The sequence below is a fragment of the Orycteropus afer genome, unplaced genomic scaffold (assembly GCF_000298275.1).
Source record: "Orycteropus afer afer isolate SDZICR_OR568_19922 unplaced genomic scaffold, OryAfe1.0 scaffold00056, whole genome shotgun sequence".
In the NCBI taxonomy this organism is placed as follows: domain Eukaryota; kingdom Metazoa; phylum Chordata; class Mammalia; order Tubulidentata; family Orycteropodidae; genus Orycteropus; species Orycteropus afer.
Genome location: NW_006921643.1, coordinates 2,854,764 through 2,865,683, shown reverse-complemented (window position 1 = coordinate 2,865,683; position 10,920 = coordinate 2,854,764). Strand labels below are relative to the sequence as shown.

Below are 10,920 nucleotides of genomic sequence, written 5' to 3'. Positions count from 1 at the left end.
TATTTTCATGCAAATTCTTCTGCTAGTTGGGGTTTAGTCCACTTCTATATCCTTCCCTTCAAGGCTCAGGGGTCTAGGATTATCTTCTGTATCTGGGTTAATTGGTTTCCCTTTTCTTTGTTGAAGAGGGTCTTTGCAGTCTTTCTGCCTATTCTGCCATGTTGCCGGTGAAGTTTTTTTTTTTTTTTGTGATTTGGGTGAAAATTTACAGAGCAAATTCACTTTCCATACAGCAGTTTACATATACTTTGTCTCATGACATTCACTACTATTTACCCCAATGCAACAGCTCCCCTCCCACTTCCTCCCAATAGTTACCTCTTCCCTGTGTCCATCCCTCCATGCACGCCTGCCCCCTGAGCTGTCTCCCTGTGCATAAGCAGCCCTTCTTTTCCTATGATTGTTCTCCCCAAGGAGCGTATCTACCTCAGGTAAATGTTCATATGCCTATCTTTTATTTGGCTGGAAGCCACAGGTGTGGGTTCAATTCCAGACCAGAAAAGCAACTAGGGGGCCATAGTCTCAGTGGTTCCACCAGGCTCTCTCAGACCAGCAAACCTGGTCCCCTTAATTTCCTTTTTTTTTTTTTCCCCAAATGGTTTTGAGTTTTATTTCACATTGTTCTCCCTCACTATCCAGGATCTCCTCCTCCAAGTGGTTGACAGTGTTAGCTGGGCACCATCTAGTTCTTCTAGTGTCATAGTCATATAGGCTGCAGATTGGGTGGTGTACCAGTTGCTAGGACTAATTGTTTCCATATATCTTTGGTTTTCTTCATTCTTCTTTGCTCTCCATGAGGAGAGACCCATCATTGCATCTAGATGGCTGCTTGCAACCCTTTAAGATTCCAGTCATTACTCGCCAAAGTAGGAGGTGGAGCAATGTTTTGTGTAGTATGTTATGCCAATTGAGCTTGACGTCCACTGCAACTATGGTCCCGAGCCCACCGGTTCAACTACCTGGTCCCTCTGTGTAGCTGTCTGTTACCAAGAAGTGACTACAACCTTGTCCCTTGTCAGCTCTGGTATACACCTGGGAATTCTTACAGATCTTACAAATACACTTATAGGAGCATTGTCTGCCAACCCTGTCTATACATGGTCTTGAGTACAGTCCCTGTTTCATAAACATACCTACTAGTTCAACCTGTCCACCCATCTATCCACCCGTATACCAATGTTTGCTTTCACTGACACTGCAGTACTGTATGTGCAAAAGGGTTCATCTTTGTTGTCTGTACCTCCAATGTACCTCTCTCTGTCCTTCTCTTCCTCAATGCCACCATAATGATCACTCACATTTGGTACATTGCCCTTCTCTTCACCCAAATTAGTACTTATCTCTACCTATCTAACAGTGTCCCCTCCCCTCCCATCCCTGGTAACCAACAAAGAAAATTTCCTTCCATTGATAAACCTTTCCTTGACTTTTACAATAATGCACTAATACAGTATTTGTCCTTCTGTGGTTGACTTATTTCACTCAGCATAATGTCCTCCAAGTTCATCCTTGTTATGCGGTGTTTTGTAGATTCTACGTTATTCTTTAGGGTTGCATAGTATTCGATTGTGTGTATGTACCATAGGTTGGTTATCCATTCCTCAGTTGATGGACCCGTAGGTTGTTTCCATCTTTTGGCTATTTTAAATAGTGCTGTGATGAACATGGGTGTGCATATGTCTGTTCTTGTCCTGGCTCTCACTTCTTAAGGATATATAGCTAGTAATGGAATGGCTGGGTCAAATGGTATTTCTAATTCAAACTTTTTAAGGAATCACCATACTGCTTTCCACAGTAGTTATATTTTGCAGTCTCACCAGCAGTGTATGAGAGTCATTTGGTTGCGTGAAAGTTTACAGGGCAAATTCACTTTCCATACAGCAGCTCACATACACTTTGTCTCATGACATTGACTGCATTTTCCCAGAATGCAACAGTTCCCCTCCCACTACCTCCCTGTGTATACGTCTTCCCTGTGTCCTTCCCTCCCATGCACTCCTGCCAACTGAGCTGTCTCCCTGTGCATACACAGCCCTTCTATTCTCCCATGATTGATCTCTCCAAGGAGTATATCTACCTAATGTAAATGTTCAACTCATATGCCTATCTTTTGTTTGGCTGGAATCCGCAGGAGTGGGTTCAATTCCAGACCTGAAGGACAGCTTAAGGATATTGTGTTAAATAGCCACAGTGTGGTTATCAGCTTCAGTACGTTTAACATTGATACCATACTTTAATCTGCCATTGAATTCCAATTTTGTCACTTGATCCAACAATGTCTTCTATAGCACTTTTTCTCTCTAGTACAATATTGACTTAAGACTTGGCTTTAGTTATCATGTCTCTATTCTCTAACCTGGAGCATTTCCACAGTGCTTTGTTTGATCTTTCATGACATTGACATTTGGATATTTCCTCATGATTTTATTCAGGTTATACAAATGTGGCCAGAATAGTATGTAAGTGGTGTATGTTCTTCTGAGGGCATTGCATTTGATAGTACATTATGACTATTAGCCCCTCATTTCCAATGATAATTTTGATCAGCCATTCAAGATGTTGTCTGTTTTTTCCACTGTGTCGTTACTATTATTTCCCTTGCAATTAATAAGCAATCTGTAGGGATACCCTTTAAGACAATACAAATATCCTATTCCTCATAAAAATTTCCATTTAGATATAATATCCATTGTTAATACTTGCCTCTATTATGATATTCCAAAATGATGATTTTCCAACTATAGCACTCTGTGCACATTTTCTAGTCAACATCTGGCATTCTATTTTGAAAAGAACCTTCCCTTCTATTCAGTTATCTCTTTATTCAATATCAGTATAGACTTGTGGATTCCTTTTTTTAAAATCATGTATATTTTGTTATTGTACCTAATTATTTAGGTACTGAGACTGTCTACAATTTGACCAGTGGGAGCTCTGAATAGTTGTTTTAAATTAGTAGCTAAAAGCAGATGTCAGTTTGGTTAGACTTATGCTTCAAGGGTCGTATCAGTCTACTAGTTTTAGAATATGTATCAGAACAAGCTGAAGAAAGGTCTATTTGTTGGTTTTCTTTTACAGTCTGGAGAAAAGAAGAAGGATGATGAAACAGTTGATAGCCTAGGTACGAAATTCTTTCACTTACCTTTTGGGATAAAACATGGATTGCAAACTCAAATGCCTATAGGAGCCAGGAAGGTAATATAAGTGTTTGAGGTGGGCCAAGGAAGACTTTGCACTTTGTAGAGCACATGGTTCATCTCTGACTTGTCTTGTGGGAACGTAGGCTTGGAGTTGCAGGACTTTTTTTCCTTCGCCTTGCCCTATCCCTGACAGCTAGAAATTCATATTTCTAGTTGAAATTTCTGATTTTTAAATGTTGATAACTAATTTGGAAATTTTGTTTGAAATTGTGTGGGCCTAACAAAATATGAGTGCTGACCAGGTATCAGTTTGTGTTTTCTAGATAAAGTAAATAGTTTGTGTAAGATATCATTAGTTACTTTTGAGTGTTTGTTTGCTAGAGGTTCTAGATTTAAGTGTGGTTGAGGCTAAGGGGAAAGAAAGTTGACAACTATGGAAATGAATACCAGTAGCTTTCATTTAGATCAGAGACTGTTTTTTCTTAGGTCCCCTAGAGAAAGGACAAGTGAAAAATGAGGCTCTTAGAGAACTCAGAGTGGAGCTCAGCAAAAAACATCAGTGTCGGGAACTGGATGGATTTGGCCTTTATCTGTAAGTGTTAACGTTTGACTTTCTATGCTATATTCTCCTTAGTAGAAGCGAGATGTTATAAGGTGTTAATTTGTCTTACAGTTATTTCCTTCTTTCCTAGGTATGGTGTGGTACTTCGAAAACTGGACTTGGTAAAAGAAGCCATTGATGTGTTTGTGGAGGCTACTCACGTTTTGCCTTTGCACTGGGGAGCCTGGCTAGAACTCTGTAACCTGATCACAGACAAAGAGATGGTAAATTGAAATGAGCTAAGTAAAAAGCCCTGTGGTCTAGGTCTTAAGTGATTGTATAACAAGGGGATGGAGGAGAGAGTTTTGTTAAACCTTTGCTTTCTGCTACATCTCCAGTCTGTTTCACTGTTGTGGAATGTAGGTCTTCATTTGAAACACTCATGTCTAGCTCTTGTTTGTAGTTGTTAGATTTGCATTCAGTTGTATTAGAATATTTTTTTATGTTCATGTTTTTACGTGCAAGCTTTCCAGTAACTTGTTTTATAGACTAAATACTATTATAGTTTCTCCATTAATTCCAAAGATGCTGTAGGAGAGGTTTCTTTGATACCAGGGATTGTATTAAAAAAAAACATTTTTCAGGTCTCTTCTGAGCTGTCATGAGATTCTATAAAGATTTTTTTTTTTTAATTTAATGAAATTGCTTTATAAACTACATTTTATTAATCATTTTTAAAGGACATTGTTTATAAAGTTTGTTTTGCCATTCTTCAGTAGTTAATGGATATAATAGCACACTTCCTTTTGTTGGTTCTGAAGACCCAAAAGCTGGTTGTTTCCATCAATAATTGTATTTGCTAATAACTACTAAATCTGTTTCTGAATTCTTATCTTTGTTTGCTTGTATTCATCTATCTTTAACTGCCTACTAGACTATCATTGAAAACTTTGTTATATTGCTGAACTCAAAATATGCAAAACCAAATTTCTCATCATGCTTACCAAAGTCTCCTTCCTCTGAGCTTGATAGACTTTTACTAGCATCACTGTTTCTTAAAACATTTACTCTTGATGCCTCAGACTCCTTCTCTTATCTCCTTTTGTTAGTCAGAAGACATTGCCATGGTTACTTTTTTGTATGCATTTTTTTCCCTTGGTTTCCTTTGCTGTCTTGGTTATCATCTCAAATTTGGATAACTTGTATAAGCTTCCTCTCTAGCGTTCCCATTTTTACATGCCCATTTCCAAGCCACCTTTTATACTGTTTTGAAAGTTATTCTTAAAAGAACCATGTAATCGTGTCATTCTCTTTGCAAAATTTTATGTTGGTTTCCTGTTGCATCCCATTTCAAGTTGTACCATAAAACCCATTCTACTTATTCAGTCTTCTTTTTATGTTACTTCTCAGCACATATTCTCCCCTCAAACCAGGTTAGTTTCTCATCCTAACCCTCACACTTACCATGCTTATTTTGCTCCACTATGCTGTTGCCTTTGCTTAATATGTTGTCTTCTTTATCTTTCCTTCTATTTATTATATTAAAATTCTATCTATCCTTCAAGACTCACCTCAAATCCTGTCTTTTCTTTCCTAATTGGACCGTTTTCCCTGATTGTGCTTGTCAGTCATATCACTCAATTTTAGCATTTAAATGAATTGTCCTGTATTCATTATTAGGTACTCTAATACAATTTGGATGATAAATTCCTTGAGACAATGAAGATAGTTCCTTTATGTTCATTTGGGAGTAAGGTTAAAGTATATTAAGTATCTCCCTCTCTCTCCTGCTGGCAGCTAAAGTTCCTGTCTTTGCCAGACACCTGGATGAAAGAGTTTTTTCTGGCTCATATATACACAGAGTTGCAGTTGATAGAAGAGGCCCTGCAAAAGTATCAGAATCTTATTGATGTGGGCTTCTCTAAGAGCTCATACATTGTTTCCCAAATTGCAGTTGCCTATCACAATATCAGAGGTGAGTGAATAAGGACAATGAAATACCATCAGACCCTAAAAGGCATGCTGTGTTATTTTCTAAGCTCTATCTCTTTTCTGTAGATATCGACAAAGCCCTTTCTATTTTTAATGAGCTAAGGAAACAAGATCCTTACAGAATTGAAAATATGGATACTTTCTCCAACCTTCTTTATGTCAGGGTGAGCTGCTTATCTTGCTTGGACTTGACTAAACCCTTTTGTGTTTTAATTTCCTAAATTGGGTTGTCATCTAGTTGGATTAACTATAAGATAAATAATTTAGGGGATTCCTTTTTCGTGCTTAGGTCATCTTTCTTTTTCTTCCAGAGCATGAAATCGGAGTTGAGTTATTTGGCTCATAACCTCTGTGAGATTGATAAATATCGTGTAGAAACATGCTGTGTAATTGGTAAGAGTTACTACATTTATCTTTTTTTTCCTAATTACAACAGTCACTTTGACAGTCCTGCGGTGTCTCAAAAGTGTCTGTGCAATCACCCTTGGTTATTCACTGGTCACATGGCTCTTCATCAACTCCATGTCACTATTTGAGTGGAGCAATTTACTGCCCCAACATGGAAGTCTGTTGCACCCTCTCAAAGGAACACATCATCAGTCTGTAGCTTGACATAATGTTGGGCTTCATTACTCTCTTTTATTTTATTTTTAATTTTTACTGTGATTTGTGTGAAACTTTACAGAGCAAATTCATTTTCCATACAGCAGTTCACATACATTTTGTTTTATGACATTGACTGCAATTCCCCACAATGTAACAACTTTCTTCTCATTTTCTTCCTGTAGTTACTTCTTTCCTGTGTCCTTCTTTCCTATTCATTCCTGCCCCTGAGCTATCCCTGTGTAGATACTGCCCTTCTGTTCTCCCATGATTAATTGTTCTAGGGAGCGTATCTATGTGATGTAAATGTTCATCCTATATGCCTGTCTGTTGTTTGGCTGCTAGCCATGGGAGTGAGTTCAATTCCAGACCTGAAGGGTAACGTAACTAGGGGCCACAGTCTCAGGGTTCTCACCAGGCTCTATCATACCAATAAACCTGGTCTTTTTTTTTTTGTGATTTAGAGTTTTAATTCCACATTGTTCTCGCATACTATCCAGGATCAGCTGCACTGATCCCTTTCCAAGTGGTTGACAGTGGTAGCCAGGTACCATCTACTTCTTCTGGTTCATGGTCTTACAGGCTGAGGTTCACACGGTCTACTAGTCCCTTGGACTAATTATTTCTACACATCTTTGGTTTTCTTCATTATTCTTTGCTCTGGACAAGGAGAGACCCATCTAGATGGCTGCTTGCAAACTTTTAAGACCCTAGTCACTACTCACCAGAGTGGGATGTAAAATAGTATTTTTGTGTATTATGTTTTGCCAGTTGAGCTTAATGTCCTCTGTGACCATGGTCCAACTATTTGCTCCTTCAGGGTGATTGGCTGTGGCTAAGAAGTTATCATCACTTTGCCCCTTGTTAGCTCTATTATATATATTACAGCATATACAAAAATGTATATAGAAATACTGTTTGTCAACCTTATATATGGCTATGAGTATATTCCCTTTTGCCTCATAATTCAACCTGTCTACCCATCTATTTACCCATAGATTAATGTTTGTTATCACTGATAACACAGTATTGTGTGTGGAAAAGGGTATATCTTTGTTGTCTTTACCTCTTGGGTACCTCTAGGTCTTCCTTTTCCTTAGTGTTACTGTGTTGGTCATTTGAAGAGTTCCTACATTTATCTTTAAAGATTTATCTTGATTGTAATTAACTTACAATGTAAAAAATAACAATATGTGAGTATCAAAAGTAATGAAATTATATACCATAGAACACTGATGCTCACTGTAACCCTACCTCCCAGATTGGTGAACATGACTCCAGTAATTTTTTTCTGTGCTAATACTAAAAATTTCTGTGTGTATATTTTGCTTCTAAAAGCTAAATCCTTATCCATTCTGTTTTATAACTTCCTTTTTTTTTAAATTTAACAATATACTCATTCCGTGTTAGTACATCTAAGTTTGTATTATTTTTAATCACTATCTAGCATATTATTGTATATATGTGCCATTTTTATTTAATCTTTTGCTGTTGTATAAGTTGTGACTGGTATTTGTTAATATGGAAATGGTAGCAAGTACTTTTTTTTTTAACTTTTTATTGTGATTTTGATGAAATTTTACAGAGCAGATTCGTTTTCTATTCAATAATTCGTATACATTTTGTTTTGTAACATTGATTATAATCCCCACAGTGTGATAGCTCTCATCTCACTTCTTCTCTACTGTAGTTACACTTTTCCCTGTGTCCTTTCCTATTCATTCCTGCCTTATAAGCTTTCTTTCTGTGCAGGTCCTGACCTTTAGATCCCCCAAGGTTGATTGTTCTAAGGAGTGTACCTGCTTGGTGTAATTGTTAACCTTGTAGACCTGACTATTGTTTGCCTAAGAGTTAAGCTATGGGAGTGACTTCAATTCCTGTACATGTACATTTATTTTTGTATACTTTTCCAACTATTTCTGTGTAATAAATTTGTAGCAATGAAAAGCTGGGTTAAAGATATGTATGTTTAACACTTTGATTTAAAAATTTTTAAGAATTTCCAATCCTATGAAAATAGGTGAGAATATTTTATTTCTCTCTATCAGGGTTTCTCAGTCTTGGCACGATTCACATTTTGAGCTGTTGTTGTTAGGAGCCATTGAGTTGGCTCTGACTCTGTAGAACAGAGTGAAACGCTGCCCAGTCCTGCAGCATCCTCTCAATCTATTCTTGCTATGCTCGAGCCCATCATTGCAGCCACTGTGTCAATCTGTCTTGTTGAGAGTCTTTGCCTTTTTCACTGACCCTTTGCTTTACCAAGCATGATATTCTTCTCCAGGGACTGGTCTTTTCTGACAATATGACCAAAGTAGGGGAAATGAAGTCTAGCCATTCTCACTTCTGAGGAGCATTCCAGCTGCAGTTCTTCCATAAACAGATTTGTTTGTTCTTTTGGAAGACCATGATATTTTCGTATGCTTCCCCAACACCACATTCAAAGGCATCAACTCTTCTTCTGTCTTCCTTATTCATTGTCCAGCTTTCACATGCGTATGAGGCTATTGAAAGTATGTCTTGTGTTAGGCACACCTTGTTTTAAAAGTGACGTCTCTGCTCTATAATGCTTAAAGAGGACTTTTGCATCAGATCTTCCAGGTGCAATACGACATCTGATTTTTTGACTGCTGTTTCCATGGGTGTTGATTGTGGATCCAAGTAAAATGAAATCCATGACATCTTAAATCTTTTCTCTAGTTATTGTGATGTTGCTTATTGGTCCAGTTGTGAGGATTTTTGTTTTCTTTTTATTGAGGTGTAATCCATACTGAAGACTATAGTCCTTGATCTTAATCAATCACTAAGTGCTTCAAGTCCTCTTCACTTTCAGCATGGAAGGCTGTGTCATCTGCATATCACAGGTTGTTAATGAGTCTTCCTCTAATCCTAATGGGACATTCTTCTTCATATAGTCCAGCTTTGTGGATTATTTGCTCAGCATGCAGGTTGAATAAGTATGATGAGAGGATATAACTCTGACACACCATTCCTGATTTTAAAGCATTCAATATCCCTTGTCTGTTTGCATGACTGCCTGCCTCTTGGTCTATGTACAGTTTGCTCATGAGTACAATTAAGGTTTCTGGAATTCCCATTCTTTGCAATGTTATCCATAATTTGTTATGATCCACACAGTCAAATGCCTTTGCATAGTTGTTAAAACACAGGTAAACATCCTTCTGGTTTCTTTGTGTTTAGCTAAGATCTATCTGACTCCAACTTGAATTTCTCATAGTTCCCTGTCAATATATTGCTGCAACTGTTTTTGAATTATTTTCAGCAAAATTTTACTTGTGTGTGATAATAATGACGTTGTTTGATTATTGCCACATTTTCTTTTGGAATACTTTCTTTGGAATGGGCACAAATATAGATCAGTTGGCCAACTAGCTGTCTTCCAAATTTCCTGGCATAAATTGAGTATGCACCTCCAGTACTGCTTGCATTTGTTGAAGCATCTCAGTGGGTATTTCCATTCCTAGAACCTTATTTTTCACCAGTTCCATTAGTGTAGCTTGGGCTTCTTCTTCGGTACTATTGGTTCAGCCTCCTGAAATGTGAACTGATTTTTTTTGGTAAATTGACTCTGTATTCCTTTCATCTTCTTTTGATGCTGCCTACATCATTTAATATTTTGCCCGCAGAATCCTTCCATTTGTAACTTAAGGCTTGAATTTTTTTATTAACTTCTTTCAGCTTGAGAGATGCTGAGTGTGTTCTTCCTTTTTGTTTTTTAACTCCAGGTTTTTGCACATTTCATTATAATACTTTGTCTTCTCAAGCCGCCCTTTGAAATCTTCTGTTCTGCTCTTTTATGTCATAATTTCTTCTGTTTACTAAAGCTACTCTATGTTCAAGAACAAGTTTCAGAGTGTCTTGTGACATCCATTTTGGTCTTTTCTTCCTTTCCTGAGCTGGATAATTTTTGGGGGGTATGTGTGTATGTGTACTGTCCTGTGCATTGTTTATTAACTGTATCCCTGACTTCTACCCCCCTTACATATCAATAACTGTTTTCCCTGAACTGTGACAATCAAAAATGTTTCCCGACATTGCTCAGTGTCTCCTGGGGGATAGAATCACCTCCAGTTGAGAACTGCTACCCTCTATTCTTGGTCACATTGTGTGACCTAATAATTAGATGATATAGACAAACTAATGGCCTGTCCTAGATACAAATACGCTGGATTGGTTGTGATTGAAAGCCTAGATTCCCTGGAGATGAAAATAGTTGTTCTTGGGTGTTTGGTGGTACTATTCAGGATTATACATTTGTACCTGTTTAGGTCAGGATGTTATTAATATACTAAAAGAATTTAAATTCACCATTCCTTCAATAAATGATTCCAGCCCTTGAGGAAGTTGTGGTCTAGTATGAGAAATAAGCATTAATAAAAATATAGTAAGTTCTATGGGAACATAGGTAAGGAAAGGAACAAATGATCTTTTTCAAAATATCAGGGCACTATCAATAAACAATGAACTCCATTAAAGTGAGAATGGAACTCCAATTTGCTTATAAACATCATTAATCATCTATGTGCCAGGCACTTTGATTTGCAGTACCTACCCTAATTGCCTTTTTTTTTTTTTTTTAGTTGTGATTTGGTGAAAGTTTACAGTGCAAATTCACTTTTCATATAG

At 37.4% G+C, this 10,920-nt stretch overlaps 1 protein-coding gene across 1 annotated transcript in view; it reads left to right on the top strand.

The window, feature by feature from the left end:
• Nucleotides 1–10,920, top strand: part of CDC23 (cell division cycle 23) — an 83,905-nt gene that overhangs the window by 32,271 nt on the left and 40,714 nt on the right. Inside the window, exons 4-10 of the mRNA XM_007939079.1 lie at nucleotides 3,079–3,121; nucleotides 3,627–3,732; nucleotides 3,833–3,965; nucleotides 5,479–5,656; nucleotides 5,740–5,837; nucleotides 5,985–6,066; nucleotides 8,215–8,239. Of these exons, the coding sequence (XP_007937270.1) occupies nucleotides 3,079–3,121; nucleotides 3,627–3,732; nucleotides 3,833–3,965; nucleotides 5,479–5,656; nucleotides 5,740–5,837; nucleotides 5,985–6,066; nucleotides 8,215–8,239 (665 nt within the window). The remainder of the gene's footprint in view (nucleotides 1–3,078; nucleotides 3,122–3,626; nucleotides 3,733–3,832; nucleotides 3,966–5,478; nucleotides 5,657–5,739; nucleotides 5,838–5,984; nucleotides 6,067–8,214; nucleotides 8,240–10,920) is intronic.